Source organism: Triticum dicoccoides, chromosome 2A (assembly GCF_002162155.2).
Source record: "Triticum dicoccoides isolate Atlit2015 ecotype Zavitan chromosome 2A, WEW_v2.0, whole genome shotgun sequence".
Classification (NCBI taxonomy): Eukaryota; Viridiplantae; Streptophyta; class Magnoliopsida; order Poales; family Poaceae; genus Triticum; species Triticum dicoccoides.
This window is the reverse complement of record NC_041382.1, coordinates 13731958-13750353: the sequence shown is the minus strand read 5'-3', so window position 1 is coordinate 13750353 and position 18396 is coordinate 13731958. Positions and strand designations below refer to the sequence as shown.

At 45.2% G+C, this 18396-nt stretch overlaps 1 protein-coding gene across 1 annotated transcript; it reads right to left on the bottom strand.

Annotated features, from left to right (window-relative positions):
* Positions 1 to 1389: 1389 nt before the first annotated feature.
* On the bottom strand, positions 1390 to 6053 carry LOC119352767 (DUF724 domain-containing protein 3-like). The gene is made up of 4 exons (XM_037619348.1): positions 5457 to 6053; positions 4018 to 4467; positions 3061 to 3523; positions 1390 to 2951 (listed from the first exon to the last, which is right to left on the bottom strand). The coding sequence occupies exons 1-4, from the start codon at positions 6051 to 6053 to the stop codon at positions 1687 to 1689; spliced, it is 2775 nt and encodes a 924-aa protein (XP_037475245.1). The 3' UTR covers positions 1390 to 1686.
* Between the last annotated feature and the right edge of the window lie 12343 nt (positions 6054 to 18396).

Sequence of the window (18396 nt, the reverse complement as noted above, 5' to 3'; positions counted from 1 at the left end):
CTCGGCCCTCTGGGCGTGGCGGCTTCCATTCGCTGAGCCTACATCATGGCAGTTCAACAGGTCGGCTGCAGCGGCAGCTGGGTTTCTAGTGTTGGCTCGTTTGTAGGCGGCCCGTTTCGACCTTTGGTACCTCTCCTCGTCGTCTGGTTGCTACCGTCTTCGAAGGTTCGGCCCTCTCCGGGCTTCAGTCCATCGCTTGTCTCGCGCTCAGCAGCAGGACCGAGCTTGTCTTACCCGGCAGCAGGACTGACCTCGCCTCGCACCTAGCAGTAGGACCGACCTCGTCTCGCGCCCGGCAACAGGACGAGTCGATGGAGACATTGGGGGTAGCACAAGGGTGCGAAAGGCGGGTCCTTTTCGCCCACATCTTTGGTTGGGGTAGCGGTGGGTCTTGAATGAGGTGGTGTCCAGGTCTTGGATGTCTGGGCGGCGGCCCTGGTGGTGGTTCCGCAGTGCTCTTGGGTAGAGCCCGTGGCTAGGTGCTGCCAGGTGGCCATGGCCGTGTGGGGGCGGCATGGTCGCCGGGGTATGGCGTTCGGTGGCGGTGAGTGTTGGCCGTGATGAAAACATGTTCTATCTTTGGACGGACCGGCGGCGGCGACGCTCGTTCCCTTCTTGAAAGCGTCGTCGCGGCTTTCATTGCTTGTCGTGTTACTTCAGGGGAAACTCTGATCCCCAGGTCGGGCGGCGCTCCGGTGTCGTTTCCTTTCTGAAGGCGCCGCCCTGGAGCCCACGGTTCGTCGTATGTAGCTTCATCTCTTCGCGGTGGCGTGTTTACGGTTGAGGACCCCGGTTGCTCTTATAGCATTAGGGTTGTTGTTGCTGCGCTCAATGCCTATGTATCCTGCCTTAGATGTGTGCGTGTGTAGTGTTGGCAAGTGTTTGTACCGGTTGTTGAGGATCATTGCTTTGTATATAAAGCGGGGCGAAGAACAGTAAAAGTATTCTCTAGGCATCAGCCCATACAGAAAAGTAGTCTTTTTTTAGTTGGAAAAGTAGTCTTAAGTATAAGTAAAGCATAAGTGAAAGCAGGATTTTGAAAGATCACTGAGAAATGGAGAAAATTATCATAGGAAATGCTTTGGCTGAGATTCTTTGGCATTGATCGCTAGTGAAAGCAGGGGAAAGTAAAAACAATTGCAGCCTGGAGAAGTCGATTTGTAGCTTTTCCTCCATAACCATGCCACCGTAGTCGTCAACAAAATAGTATTCTGACGTTTCCTCCATAACCATGGCACTGTGGTCGTCAACAAAATGGTATTCAAACGACGACACGATTCAATTCGAAACATGCATGTTTTGAGCACAACTACAGTACTCTAGACTCAGACTAACAACATATTAGCACTATGAGCTACAATACTAAAACTGGTTCGCAGCTGAAGACACTGAATCACAGAACAGAGCAGCATACTACTATGACATATACGCAATACCAAAAGTGACTTCAGTAGCCCACGCACATACTGTCCAGGTTCAGCTTGCACGGTATACTGCCTGGACTACTTCACAGATAGCTGCCTGTACCACTACCATACCAGAGCAACAACATACACAAATGACTCGCCCGTCGCACGGCGATCTGCAGGATAGCATTACGAACTAGTATCTACACAACAACTAGCTGGGTGGTGTGGTAACTACCTATTCACAAGCGTGCTGACGTGCTCCCACCATAGACCAAACTCACCGTGGCGCGGCGTTGGAATGATACGATCTCTCAAGATCGTTAGCTTCTGCCTTGAGTCTTGAGATCTTCACAGCATTGCTCATCTTCCGTGTGATGGCAGACCGCATCATGTTGCGCATGAGATACGCATGCAGTTCGAGATGATGGACGGTCATAGCCAGCGCGCGAACTTGCTTGCCGAGTTCTTGTTCGTAGGTTTCTATGTGAGCAATCTTCTCCTCCAGCTTTTCGACGCGACTATTATCTGTGGCGAGTAAAGCTTCCACGCGTGATCTCAGGCACATGACGTCGAAACCATTCTCCTCGAGCAAAGCAAGGCTTTTCATCTTCTGTACAAGTAGTTCTTTGTCACCCTGAACATCCAGCATGTTGATGCTTTCTGCTAAATTAGCAAAAGAGAGCATCAAACCTAATGCCATCCCTTCGCGGAGCTCTGGACAACACTGCTCGAACTGACGAAAATGTGGCTGCTGTGGCGCTTTCCTGAATATTTCCAGTGCCTCAAGATGTGCCCACAATGGGGAGGTCTTCACAAATGGAAGATGATGGGCTGCCAAGGATCCTGAAAGCAGGCTGTTCGTGTCCATGGTACTCTCATGCACAGCTAGAGATTCCGGCGATAAGGGAAAGACAGAATCATTTGTTCTGCTTGCAACATACCTGGGTACTGGTGTACCCTCCACACCATTTGTAATGGCCAAGCTATCATCGAAAGGTTCTGTCACACTATAATTGTTCATGCCAACAGAAGAGAACCGAGTTACTGTCGACTTCTCGACGGATTGGCTACTGCATAAGAACTCTCTGCTTGGACTTTCAGTGGTAATCATGTCATCCTCAAGTGCAGTTAAAGATGTGGCTGAGAATGGACAGTGAACGCTAGAATACTGATTATGATGCCCATTGCTGGCTAACCCAACTACATTCCCTTGATGGTTCGCCTCATCCATATCTTCAGTTATATTGACCTCCAAATCCCACTCTAATGGTAACAGATTAGGTACAACACCATCTAAAGTAGCCACAGGTATGAGAGACAAGTCCTCAGATGGAGCAACATAACCAGTCACACACTCCACCGCAGCGGCTGTGTTGTCCTCATTAGCTTCACAACTTTCTGCTGAAGGCAACAAAAGAATACTTGCATTATCAGCCATAACCAAATATCTCTGACACCATTCTCCACCAGAGTTCTGCTCAACACTAGTTTCACCAACATAGCGAACTTCCTGAAGATCTATTCCACTACCTTCTTGTGAACCTGGAAATCGAAAGTATCATGATACAACTGCTAGTAATATAACGGAGATGTTGCTGACATTTCTGTAATCAGTACATATTGCAGACTGTTCAGAAATCAGAACACATACCTAATAGTCTGTCCTGTGGGTCAGCTCTTGGTTGTCCAAACGCTCCAAATAACAAAGGCCGTGACTGCCGACTTTCTGGCGTAGATGGTATGATAATCATCTGAGAAGATGATTGCTCCAGATGACAGCTTGGAGCAAGTGAAGATGAAGTCAGCTGCTTAAATGCTGCCGTTGGTGGCAGTGAAGCAAGTGATAGCTCAGACCGTACTGACAATACAGCATTCCCTTGATTATGAGTAATTTCATTGTTCTCATTGCAAATGGACAGAGGAAGAGGAAAAAAATTTCCTGATATCACATCTTCATTCTTCAACTTTTTGTCACGACAAGAATCAGGTTCATTACCGATTTTATCAGTGTCATCATACAAGGCGGAAACTAGCCTTTTTCGAGAAGTTAATCGAGGTTCATTAGAAGATTTCTGAGATGGATGCACCTCATGGACATTATTTTGGTGTGAAAGCTAACACATAGGAAAAAATAACACATCAGTACACCATAAAGATTTGAGGCAACATTGAATAACATAATTGATGTTTGGAACGTAGAGTAGGGATAATATTCCAATTATGAACTAACTTGCATATTCCTAATTCATTTGCAGAAGCTTCTGTTTTCAAGTGCGCATTTGTTTTCCTAAACATACAAGATGAATATGTGGCCATCATAACAGGACTAAGTCTATCACAGTTTACTGGGCCCAAGGGATTGAAGAACAAACAGATGGAAAGTGTCTTTAGTCCTGATGCAAATGATGCACAATGAAGGTGTATAAAATGAGTAGCATGCTGCAACAGTAGTGATAAGAGGAGCCAAAGTACTATGGTAAGGTTATCAAATTTCTTTGAAATCCAAAAGACTAAAATTAAGTATAATATACTTGTTGCAATCAACAACAACAAAAAACAGCAGAAAAGAATGACAGAAGACAAAACATGGATTATGCAGTAATTATACCTCTTTCACGCAGCGTACCCATTTTTTACCGTCCCAGTCAACCCGTATCCTTAGTTGCGTAATTTCAACCGTCAAAACATCCACAGGGTCGTCCTCCATGTCTGTCTTGCGATTCTTCAATTTCACCACATACTTCTTGTTGATTCCACTACCTGAAACCTTAACAATAACACCAGGCCACCAGCTACCTTCATGGTGGACCTCAACCTGAGAAGGAGGAGAAAATCTGTACTTGGAGTGCATACGGGTGATGGCGCGTGCTGGCCGAATATCTTGAGAATCGACAATCTCAGTGGCCACTTCCCTGTCATTTTCAATATGCATATACTGTACTAGAAAATTTGTAGCACCAATCACTTTAAGAACAGTAGCTGGACTCCAGGATGCGCCCAAGGATTTTCCACTCACTTCAACTTGGTTTCCCTCACCGAACAAAGGACTTCCATTGTCCTGCAAACAACAAGAGAATCAGAAATAACAAAAGAGATAACTGCACCATGGGTGCAGATTAGTCATTGAAGTTGAAAAGTGTTATCCATTTTAAATGATCCACCCACATCCTTTTAATTTGAAGTTAGCAGCACATGTTAATACACCCTTGGAAAATATTTATATTTATCTCAAGGCTGCATATTACCATAGGGTGCATATACATGGCTGTGTAGCATGGCAGCCCCCAAATTTGTAAGTTAAAATGTCAAATGGTCATCATTAATTTTTGATAAACATCTAGGAGTAGTGCTAGTATTTCAGTATTTGTTAATCACTTAACTGGTAATGGTTGGTCTGAGAGCACAACCCAAAATAGGAATATGTGGGCTGGAATTAGTAACTTCAAGAAGGTAAGCTAATTCAGATGAGAAAGACAGCAGAAAATCTCAAATGAGAAACTGCACAAGCAGAACACGAGCTGTTTTAAATTGAAATATAATTTCAATATGAGCGCGATTAATTTGAAAATCCAGTATGTTTGATTTCACCGCATATTCCCCAAAAGAAAAAACGATTAACTGTGTTCATGGATCTTATATACTTCTTAGAATTGAACCAGCTAGTTGCCATTTCTTGAATGAATTATATCTAATTTACAAGAAAAAAAGCTAGTTCCCATGAATTGACTGAAGAAAATGTAACCTAATTAAGTTCCAAAGTATGGAAAAATAGAGATTTTAAAAGTTATCTATGATTCGTCAAAAAAAGTTCAGATAATTGACAAAAACAGAATATATCCATGGTCTAAAATTGATAAAGAGCATGCTACATGCAACAAATCCATTTGGGGACAGACGCACAGGACACTCCAAGCACCTGAAAGTGGTACTGAAAGTGAAATGTTTTTATCCATAGTCGACAAACTAATTAATCTATCAAATAAACCACCTAAATGCAACCCAAAGTAGTACTATGTGAATTGTGAACAGAGGAAGCACCCCACTTACCACCTCTGCAGCCGGGACCCACCGGCCGTCCTCGAACACGCGGTGCGGCCGCAGATCCGCCTCCTGGAACTCCAGCGTCTCCCGCGAGGTGGGGAACGTGACCATGTACGCCCTCGGCTGCCGGCGATCCTCGGCCATCAGCGGCGGCGGGACGACGGCGTAGACCACGCCGGCCCACCACCCGTCGTTGTGGAACGCCTCCACCATCTCGTGGACCGCGAACTCCCTTTCCTCGACCGGTGGTGGCCGCGGTCGCACGTTGGCGGAGGCCGCTGTCTCCCTGAGCGGCTCGTCGTCTCCGTCGTCGGCCAGGAGCGTGGTGTATTCCACCGTGTAGCGCCCGCGGCGGCCGGCGGAGAGCTGGTGGCCGGCGACGGTGGCCTCGTAGAATGAGCCGGCGAAGCCCGGGTCGTCGCTGCGCACCTCCACCTCCGCGCCGACCGGCAGTAGTACGAGCTCCTCGTGGTCGTCCTCCGACTCATCGTCCGCCTCGTCCTCATCCTCCTCCTCCACGCCGACCGGCAGCAGGAGCTCCTCCTCCGACGATGAGGAGTCGGAGGGGATCGGAGGGCGCCTCCTGGCACGGCCGCGGGCCATGGGAGGTGGCTGCTTTGGCGCTCGTGGGTTCCTCGGAGTGGCGGAGGCAGCGATGTGGGAGGGGCCGAGGTGGTGGGTGGTGTGGTGTGAGAGCGACTCCACTTCCGAGGCGGGGCGGGGTGGTCGGGGTGGGGGTGGACAGCACAGCAATAGTTGACGCGTGGCGGGACAACAGAGACCAGAAACCGGCAGAGGTTGGTGCGTGTGGTTAATGTCACCGCTTCCCTGTTTCATCAATTCTTTTTTTTAGATTGATTCATCAATTTCCATTTGCTTAGAGCATCTCTAATAGACCACGTGTAACGCTGACCCCACAAAACGGACCTGTATAAAAGGATATTCGTGGAATATGCTTTTTTACGGGTCGGTTTTGCGGAGTCTGGCCTAGCGCCGCTCTCGCCGGCCCATAAATTGTAAATTTGCACCTCAATTTGACACAAGATAATACATTTCTTTACTTTTTTCAACAATATTGGATACATAGGATATCACGAAATCTTTGCTAGAATAATAAGACCAAAAAAAACAAGAATCACAACTATGCATTTTAGAAAATTTTCAACTCCCATAACTGCTCCCACTAGTTGGACCAATATCTTCTCCATGCATTCGTTGTTGATCTGTGGATTCTTAATTTTGCATTCTTCATTCTTCTTCTTTGGTTCTAAAGAAGTAGACGTTGCTTCCCCTTTAGTTGCACATGCAGCCGCTTCATTGCCTTCGATTCTACTAAGGAGTGCACAGTTTCTTTCTATCAATAAATCAATGTATTCGCCTTCCCAAAACCAAAATGAACATTCATCTTCCTACACACAAGATGATGTACGAAATGAGCTATCACAGTTGAACCAAAGAACGCGGTGCCAAAGCCAAATGAAAACAACACGTACCCCGTCGTTTTCGCATTTGAAGAACACTCATCCGGGGTGCTTCCACGCGTGCCCAAAGTTAGCCGTAGCACTGTCCGTGTGCAGTCATCACACTGTATGAGCGGCATCCGCAAGCCACAGAGCCTCTGCGCGAGGACGGCAGGCTGAATCCATGCTTGCAAACCGGCGGCGGCGGCGACAGGACGAACCCGTACCTCATGCGGCCATGGGACTTTGCCGGGGCTTCGCGAGGTGCTCCCCGACCATTCCATCGCTTGGCGCAGCCACCGGCGGCCAAAAAAGCTAAATCCGACCGCCCGCAACGAAGCGTCGCAGATCTACAACTTTTCGGCCCGCCGATGCAGGAGGGGGCAGAGGGCAACCTTGTGCGTTTGGCGGCCTTTCGGCCTGATCCCGTATGCTAATTTCGCCGGAATCATGGGCGGCGGCCCAGTGGCGGGATGAGGGGGAGAGGGGAGGTAGTAGGTGGGGAAAAGCATGGGCTGAAATGTCCTCCCCACCAACCGCTCCCGCTATATGCAGAGCACCGACTGGCCGTGGGGGGGGGGGGAACCCGCGTATTCGTGGGTTGGGGTCAAGATTTTGTCGCACCCCTCAAAAAAATTTACGGGCCGGCTGCGTTTGCGGTGTCTGTTCGGGCGGGATTTTCCGCGTCGACCCGCATTCTGGTAGTTATTTTGCGGGTCGGGGCTTTTTGTGGGGTTATCTAGAGATGCTCTTATACTCTCTTTTAGGGGAAGTTATCAGAAACTCGTACTCCCTCTATTTAGGTGAATAAGTCATCTTGGGTTGTGCACCATGATCAAGAAGGAGGGGAAAACGAGAGAACTTAATGTTTATTTGCTAATTAATAACATTGTATGCAATGAACTAACCACTGTATGTCGTTTTTGGTAGTCTCAAGTCATTGAAAACATGCACGCCCCACATCCCTTATTGGTTGATATGTCAAGAAATAAGAAACGAGGTCGGAGTTAATGCACCACGCCTAAGTGTTTTGGGATTATTTGGTTTTCGTAAGGTAACTTATACACCTAGACAGATGGAGTACCGGTAGTTCAGTTTTAGCGCCGTGTTGGTGTTTACCAACATTGTTTTGCTAAACTTTATCATACTTTTGTTGCGAAATGTTGTAAGGAAAACAAAAAAAAATCTACAACACACACAAAGATCTATGCATGGAGATGCATAGCACGAGGGGGAGAGTGTGTCTACGTACCCTCGTAGACCGTAAGCGGAAGCGTTTAACAACGCGGTTGATGTAGTCGAACTTCTTCTAGTTCCGACCGATCAAGTACCGAACGTACGACACCTCTGAGTTCTGCACACATTTAGCTCGGTCACGTCCCTCGCCTTCTTAATCTAGCAAGACGTCGAGGTAGTAGATGAGTTCCGTCAGTACGACGGCATGGTGACGGTGATGGTGAAGTGATCTCTGTAGGGCTTTGCCTAAGCACTGCGAAAAATATGACCAAGGGTGTAAACGGCTAGGCAATTGTCTGGTGTGTGCTACCCCCCTATATATAGATGGGAGGAGGAGGGGAGAGTCCAGGAGGCTCCCCAAGTAGGACCGAATCCTACTTGGATTCCCCCTTGGCCGCGCCCCCTTTCCATATTAGCCGTAGGGGGAAGGAAAGAGGAGGGAGGAGAAAGGGAAGGGGGAGGCCGACCCCCCTTCCTTTCTCTTCCCCTCTTTCCTTCTCACCATGGTTCGGCCCATATGGGGGCGCACCAGCCCCTGGTGGCTGCTGTGTTTCCCCTCTTGGCCCATAAGGCCCATTCTTTTGCCGGGGGCGCCCGGAATCCCTTCCGGTGACCCGATACCCTCCGGAACACTTCCGATGTCTGAATACTATCGTCCTATATATATATATATATCAATTGTTACCTCTCAACCATTTTGAGACTCCTCGTAATCTCCTGATCTCATCCAGGACTCCAAACAACATTCGGTCACCAAATCACATAACTCATATAATACTATATCGTCATCGAACCTTAAGCGTGCAGACCCTACGGGTTCGAGAACTATGTAGACATGACCGAGATACTTCTCCGGTCAATAACCAATAGCGGAACCTGGATGCCCATATTGGCACCTACATATTCTACGAAGATCTTTATCAGTCGAACGGTTATGACACCATATGTAATTCCCTTTGTCTATCGGTATGTTACTTGCCCGAGATTCGATCGTCGGTATCTTCATACCTAGTTCAATCTCGTTACCGGAAAGTTTCTTTACTCATTCCGTAATACACCACCTTGTGACTAACTCCTTAGTAGTTTGCTTGCAAGCTTATAATGTGTATTACCGAGAGGGCCCAGAGATACCTCTCCGATACTCGGAGTGACAAATCCTAATCTCGATCTATGCCAACTCAACAAACACCTTCGGAGATACCTGTAGAGCATCTTTATAATCACACAGTTACGTTGTGATGTTTGATAGCACCCAAGCCATTTCTTCGGTATCTGGGAGTTGCATAATCTCATAGTCGAAGGAATATGTATTTGACATATGAAGAAAGAAATAGCAATAAAACTTAATAATCATAATGCTAAGCTAACAGATGGGTCTTGTCCATCACATCATTCTCGTAATGATATGATCCCGTTATCAAATTACAACTCATGTCCATGGTTAGGAAACCTTAACCATCTTTGATCAACGAGCTAGTCAAGTAGAGGCTCACTAGGGACACGGTGTTTGTTTATATATTCACACATGTATTTAGGTTTCTGATCAATACAATTCTAGCATGAATAATAAACCTTTATCATGAATAAGGAAATATAAAATAACAACTTTATTATTGCCTCTAGGGCATATTTCCTTCAATTTGTACATCTACACAATACCTACATATAAGCGGCTGGATTTAGAATTGGGTCCATCGAATCCTAGGCAGGCATGCAAGCGATCTACTTTAGGGGTGGGGTTTTGGGGAACGTAGTAATTTCAAAAAAATTCCTACGCACACGCAAGATCATGGTGATGCATAGCAATGAGAGGGGAGAGTGTTGTCCACGTACTCTCGTAGACCGGAAGCGGAAGCGTTAGCACAACACAGTTGATGTAGTCGTACGTCTTCACGGCCCGACCGATCAAGCACCGAAACTACGGCACCTCCGAGTTCTAGCACACGTTCAGCTCGATGACGATCCCCGGACTCCGATCCAGCAGAATGTCGGCGAAGAGTTCCGTCAGCACGACGGCGTGGTGACGATCTTGATGTTCTACCGTCGCAGGGCTTCGCCTAAGCACCGCTACAATATTATCGAGGATTATGGTGGAAGGGGGCACCGCACACGGCTAAGAGATCAATGATCAATTGTTGTGTCTTTGGGGTGCCCCCCTGCACCCGTATATAAAGGAGCAAGGGAGGAGGAGGCCGGCCCTAGGAGGGGGCGCGCCAAGTGTGGAGTCCTACCAGGACTCCCTAGTCCTAGTAGGATTCCACCTCCCATATGGAATAGGAAAAGAGGAAGGGTAAAGGAGAAGGAAGGAAGGGGGCGCCCCCCTTCCTTAGTCCAATTCAGACCAGACCAAGGGGAGGGGTGCGGCCACCCTTGAGGCCCTTTTCCTTCTTTCCCGTATGGCCCAATAAGGCCCAATACGTATTCGCGTGACTCTCCGGTACTCCCTAAACTAACCGAATCACTCGGAACCTTTCTGATGTCCGAATATAGTCGTCCAATATATCGATCTTTACATCTCGACCATTTCGAGACTCCTCGTCATGTCCCCGATCTCATCCGGGACTCCGAACTCCTTCGGTACATCAAAACTCATAAACTCATAATATAACTGTCATCGAAACCTTAAGCGTGCGGACCCTACGGGTTCGAGAACAATGTAGACATGACCGAGACACGTCTTCGGTCAATAACCAATAGCGGAACCTGGATGCTCATATTGGCTCCCACATATTCTACGAAGATCTTTATCGGTCAGACCGCATAACAACATACGTTGTTCCCTTTGTCATCGGTATGTTACTTGCCCGAGATTCGATCGTCGGTATCTCAATACCTAGTTCAATCTCGTTACCAGCAAGTCTCTTTACTCGTTCGGTAATACATCATCCTGCAACTAACTCATTAGTTGCAATTCTTGCAAGGCTTAAGTGATGTGCATTACCGAGAGGGCCCAGAGATACCTCTCCGACAATCGGAGTGACAAATCCTAATCTTGAAATACGCCAACCCAACAAGTACCTTCGGAGACACTTGTAGAGCACCTTTATAATCACCCAGTTACATTGTGAAGTTTGGTGGCACACAAAGTGTTCCTTCGGTAAACGGGAGTTGCATAATCTCATAGTCATAGGAACATGTATAAGTCATGAAGAAAGCAATAGCAACAAACTAAACGATCAAGTGCTATGCTAACGGAATGGGTCAAGTCAATCGCATCATTCTCCTAATGATGTGATCCCGTTAATCAAATGACAACTCATGTCTATGGTTAGGAAACATAACCATCTTTGATCAATGAGCTAGTCAAGTAGAGGCATACTAGTGACACTCTGTTTGTCTATGTATTCACACATATATTATGTTTCCGGTTAATACAATTCTAGCATGAATAATAAACATTTATCATGATATAAGGAAATAAATAATAACTTTGTTATTGCATCTAGGGCATATTTCCTTCAGTCTCCCACTTGCACTAGAGTCAATAATCTAGTTCACATCGCCATGTGATTTAACATCAATAGTTCACATCACCATGTGATTAACACCCATAGTTCACATCGACATGTGACCAATACCCAAAGGGTTTACTAGAGTCAATAATCTAGTTCACATCGCTATGTGATTAACACCCAGAGAGTACTGAGGTGTGATCATGTTTTGCTTGTGAGAGAAGTTTAGTCAACGGGTCTGCCACATTCAGATCCGTAAGTATTTTGCAAATTTCTATGTCAACAATGCTCTGCATGGAGCTACTCTAGCTAATTGCTCCCACTTTCAATATGTATCCAGATTGAGACTTAGAGTCATCTGGATCAATGTCAAAACTTGCATCGACGTAACCCTTTACGACGAACCTTTTGTCACCTCCATAATCGAGAAACATATCCTTATTCCACTAAGGATAATTTTGACCAATGTCCAGTGATCTACTCCTAGATCACTATTGTACTCCTTTGCCAAACTCAGGGCAGGGTATGCAATAGGTCTGGTACACAGCATGGCATGCTTTATAGAACCTATGGCTGAGGCATAGGGAATGACTTTCATTCTCTCTCTATCTTCTGCCATGGTCGGGTTTTGAGTCTTACTCAACTTCACACCTTGTAACACAGGCAAGAACTCCTTTTTGACTGTTCCATTTTGAACTACTTCAAAATCTTGTCAAGGTATGTACTCATTGAAAAAACTTATCAAGCGTATTGATCTATCTCTATAGATCTTGATGATCAATATGTAAGCAGCTTCACCGAGGTCTTTCTTTGAAAAACTCCTGTCAAACATTCCTTTATGCTTTGCAGAATAATTCTATATTATCTCCGATCAACAATATGTCTTTCACATATACTTATCAAAAATCCTGTAGTGCTCCCACTCACTTTCTTGTAAATACAGGCTTCACCGCAAGTCTGTATAAAACTATATGCTTCGATCAACTTATCAAAGCGTATATTCCAACTCCGAGATGCTTGCACCAGTCCATAGATGGATCGCTGGAGCTTTCATATTTTGTTAGTACCTTTATGATTGACAAAACCTTCTGGTTGCATCATATACAACTCTTCTTTAATAAATCCATTAAGGAATGTAGTTTTGTTTATCCATTTGCCAGATTTCATAAAATGCGGCAATTGCTAACATGATTCGGACAGACTTAAGCATAGATACGAGTGAGAAACTCTCATCGTAGTCAACACCTTGAACTTGTCGAAAACATTTTTGCGACAATTCTAGCTTTGTAGATGGTAACACTACTATCAGCGTCCGTCTTCCTCTTGAAGATCCATTTAATCTCAATGGCTCACCGATCATTGGGAAATTCAATCAAAGTCCATACTTTGTTCTCATACATGGATCTCATCTCAGATTTTCATGGCCTCAAGCCATTTCGCAGAATCTGGGCTCATCATCGCTTCCTCATAGTTCGTAGGCTCGTCATGGTCAAGTAACATGACCTCCAGAACAGGATTACCGTACCACTCTGGTGCGGATCTCACTCTGATTTACCTACGAGGTTCGGTAGTAACTTGATCCAAAGTTACATGATCATCATCATTAGCTTCCTCACTAATCGGTGTAGTAGTCACATGAATAGATTTCTATGATGAACTACTTTCCAATAAGGGAGCAGGTACAGTTACCTCATCAAGTTCTACTTTCCTCCCACTCACTTCTTTCGAGAGAAACTCCTTTTCTAGAAAGGATCCATTCAAAGCAACGAATATATTGCCTTCAGATCTGTGATAGAAGGTGTACCCAACATTTTCTTTTGGGTATCCTATGAAGACGCACCTCTCCGATTTGGGTTAGAGCTTATCAGGTTGAAACTTTTTCACATAAGCATTGCAACCTCAAACTTTAAGAAACGACAGCTTAGGTTTCTTGCCAAACCATAGTTCATACGGTGTCGTCCCAACGGATTTAGATGGTGCCCTATTTAACGTGAATGCAGTTGTCTCTAATGCATAACCCCAAAACGATAGTGGTAGATCGGTAAGAGACATCATAGATCGCACCATATCTAATAAAGTACGGTTATGACGTTCGGACACGCCATTATGCTGTGGTGTTCCAGGTGGCGTGAGTAGTGAAACTATTTCACATTGTTTTTAACTGAAGGCCAAACTCGTAACTCAAATATTTTACTTCTGCGATCATATCGTAGAAACTTTTATTTTTGTTACGATGATTCTCCACTTCACTCTGAAATTCTTTGAACTTTTCAAATGTTTCAGACTTGTGTTTCATCAAGTAGATATACTCATATCTGCTCAAATCATCTGTGAAGATCAGAAAATAATGATATCTGCCACAAGCCTCAATATTCATCGGACCACATACATCAGTATGTATGATTTCCAACAAATCAGTTGCTCGCTCCATTGTTCCGGAGAACGGAGTCTTAGTCATCTTGCCCATGAGGCATGGTTCGCAAGCATCAACTGATTCATAATCAAGTGATTCCAAAAACCCATCAGCATGGATTTTCTTCATGCGCTTTACACCAATATGACCTAAACGACAGTGCCACAAATAAATTACACCATCATTACTAACTTTGCATCTTTTGGTTTCAATATTATGAATATGTGTATCACTACGATCGAGATCCAACGAACCATTTTCATTGGGTGTGTAACCATATAAGGTTTTATTCATGTAAATAGAACAACAATTTATTCTCTTACTTAGATGAATAACCGTATTGCAATAAACATGATCAAATCATATTCATGCTCAACGCAAACACCAAATAACACTTATTTAGGTTCAACACTAATCCCAAAAGTATAGGGAGTGTGCGATGATGATCATATCAATCTTGGAACCACTTCCAACACACATCGTCACTTCACCCTTAACTAGTCTATGTTCATTCTGCAACTCCCGTTTCGAGTTACTACTCTTAGCAACTGAACCAGTATCAAATACCGAGGGGTTGCTACGAACACTAGTAAAATACACATCAATAATCTGTATATCAAATATACCTTTGTTCACTTTGCCATCCTTCTTATCCGCCAAATACTTGGGGCAGTTCCGCTTCCAGTGACCAGTCCCTTTGCAGTAGAAGCAATTAGTCTCAGGCTTAGGACCAGACTAGGGCTTCTTCACTTGAGCAGCAACTTGCTTGCCGTTCTTCTTGAAGTTCCCCTTCTTCCCTTTGCCCTTTTCTTGAAACTAGTGGTCTTGTCTACCATCAACACTTGATATTTTTCTTGATTTCTACCTTCATCGATTTCAGCATTACGAAGAGCTTGGGAATCATTTCCGTTATCCCTTGCATATCATAGTTCATCACGAAGTTCTACTAACTTGGTGATGGTGACTAGAGAATTCTGTCAATCATTATTTTATCTGGAAGATTAACTCCCACTTGATTCAAGTGATTGTAGTACCCAGACAATCTGAGAACATGCTCACTGCTTGAGCTATTCTCCTCCATCTTTTAGCTATAGAACTTGTTGGAGACTTCATATCTCTCAACTCGGGTATTTTCTTGAAATATTAACTTCAACTCCTGGAACATCTTATATGGTCCATGACATTCAAAACGTCTTTGAAGTCCCGATTCTAAGCCGTTTAAGCATGGTGCACTAAACTATCAAGTAATCATCATATTGAGCTAGCCAAATGTTCATAACATCTGCATCTGCTCCTGCAATAGGTTTGTCACCTAGCGGTGCATCAAAGACATAATTCTTCTGTGCAGCAATGAGGATAAACCTCAGATCACGGATCCAATCTGCATCATTGCTACTAACATCTTTCAACTTAGTTTTCTCTAGGAACATATCAAAAATAAAACAGGGGAGCTAAACGAGCTATTGATCTACAACATAGATATGCTAATACTACCAGGACTAAGTTCATGATAAATTAAAGTTCAATTAATCATATTACTTAAGAACTCCCACTTAGATAGACATCCCTCTAATCCTCTAAGTGATCACGTGATCCAAATCAACTAAACCATGTCCGATCATTACGTGAGATGGAGTAGTTTCAATGGTGAACATCACTATGTTTATCATATCTACTATATGATTCACGCTCGAGCTTTCGGTCTCCGTGTTCCGAGGCCATATCTGTTATATGCTAGGCTCGTCAAGTTTAACCTGAGTATTTCGCGTGTGCAACTATTTTGCACCCGTTGTATTTGAACATAGAACCTATCACACCCGATCATCACGTGGTGCTTCAGCACGAAGAACTTTCGCAATGGTGCATACTCAGGGAGAACACTTATACTTTGATAATTTAGTGAGGGATCATCTTATAATGCTACCGTCAATCAAAGCAAGATAAGATGCATAAAAGATAAACATCACATGCAATCAATATAAGTGATATGATATGGCCATCATCATCTTGTACTTGTGGTCTCCATCTCTGAAGTACCGTCATGATCACCATCGTCACCGGCGTGACACCTTGATCTCCATCGTAGCATCGTTGTCGTCTCGCTAATCTTATGCTTCCACGACTATCGCTACCGCTTAGTGATAAAGTAAAACATTACAGCGCGATTGCATTGCATACAATAAAGCGACAACCATATGGCTCATGCCAGTTGCCGATAACTCGGTTACAAAACATGATCATCTCATACAATAAAATTTAGCATCATGTCTTGACCATATCACATCACAACATGCCCTGCAAAAACAAGTTAGACGTCCTCTACTTTGTTGTTGCAAGTTTTACGTGGCTGCTACAGGCTTAGCAAGAACCGTTCTTACCTACGCATCAAAACCACAACGATAGTTTGTCAAGTTGGTTCTGTTTTAACCTTCGCAAGGACCGGGCGTAGCCATACTCGGTTCAACTAAAGTTGGAGAAACTGACACCCGCCAGCCACCTATGTGCAAAGCACGTCGGTAGAACCAGTCTCGCGTAAGCGTACGCGTAATGTCGGTCCGGGCCGCTTCATCCAACAATACCGCCGAACCAAAGTATGACATGCTGGTAAGCAGTATGACTTATATCGCCCACAACTCACTTGTGTTCTACTCGTGCATAACATCAACGCATAAAACCTAAGCTCGGATGCCACTTTTGGGGAACGTAGTAATTTCAAAAAAATTCCTACGCACACGCAAGATCATGGTGATCCAATGCAACAAGAGGGGAGAGTGTTGTCCACGTACCCTCGTAGACCAAAAGCGGAAGCGTTAGCACAACGCGGTTGATGTAGCAGTATATCTTCACGGCCCGACCGATCAAGCACCAAAACTACGACACCTCCGAGTTCTAGCACACGTTCAGCTCGATGACGATCCCCGGACTCCGATCCAGCAGAACATCGGGGAAGAGTTCCGTCAGGACGACGGCGTGGTGACGATCTTGATGTTCTACCGTCGCAGGGCTTCGCCTAAGCACCGCTACAATATTATCGAAGATTATGGTGGAAGGGGGCATCGCACATGGCTAAGAGATCAATGATCAATTGTTGTGTCTTTGGGGTGCCCCCCTGCACCCATATATAAAGGAGCAAGGGAGGAGGAGGCCGGCCCTAGGAGGGGGCGCGCCAAGTGTGGAGTCCTACTAGGACTCCCTAGTCCTAGTTGGATTCCACCTCCCATATGGAATAGGAAAAGAGGAAGGGAAAAGGAGAAGGAAGGAAGGGGTGCCCCCCTTCCCTAGTCCAATTTCCGACCAGACCAAGGGGAGGGGTGCGTCCACCCTTGAGGCCCTTTTCCTTCTATCCCGTATGGCCCAATAAGGCCCAATACGTATTCACGTAACTCTCCGGTACTCCCAAAAATACCCGAATCACTCGGAACCTTTCCGATGTCCGAATAAAGTCATCCAATATATCGATCTTTACGTCTCGACCATTTCGAGACTCCTCGTCATGTCCCCGATCTCATCCGGGACTCCGAACTCCTTCGATACATCAAAACTCATAAACTCATAATATAACTGTCATCGAAACCTTAAGTGTGCAGACCCTACGGGTTCGAGAATAATGTAGACATGACCGAGACACGTCTCCAGTCAATAACCAATAGCGGAACCTGGATGCTCATATTGGCTCCCACATATTTTACGAAGATCTTTATCGGTCAGACCGCATAACAACATACGTTGTTCCCTTTGTCATCGGTATGTTACTTGCCCGAGATTCGATCGTCGGTATCTCAATAACTAGTTCAATCTCATTACTGATGTGACGCCCCCGATTCAATCGTACACTAATCATGCACGTAAATGTGTACGATCAAGATCAGGGACTCACGGGAAGATATCACAACACAACTCTACAAATAAAATAAGTCATACAAGCATCATAATACAAGCCAGGGGCCTCGAGGGCTCAATACAAGTGCTCGATCATAGACGAGTCAGCGGAAGCAACAATATCTGAGTACAGACATAAGTTAAACAAGTTTGCCTTAAGAAGGCTAGCACAAACTGGGATACAGATCGAAAGAGGCGCAGGCCTCCTGCCTGGGATCCTCCTAACTACTCCTGGTCGTCGTCAGCGGCCTGCACGTAGTAGTAGGCACCTCCAGTGTAGTAGGAATCATCGTCGACGGTGGCGTCTGGCTCCAGGGCTCCAGCATCTGGTTGCGACAACCAGGTAGAAGGGAAAGGGGAAAAGAGGGAGAAAGCAACCGTGAGTACTCATCCAAAGTACTCGCAAGCAAGGAGCTACACTACATATGCATGGGTATATGTGTAAAGGGCCATATCGGTGGACTGAACTGCAGAATGCCAGAATAAGAGGGGGATAGCTAATCCTG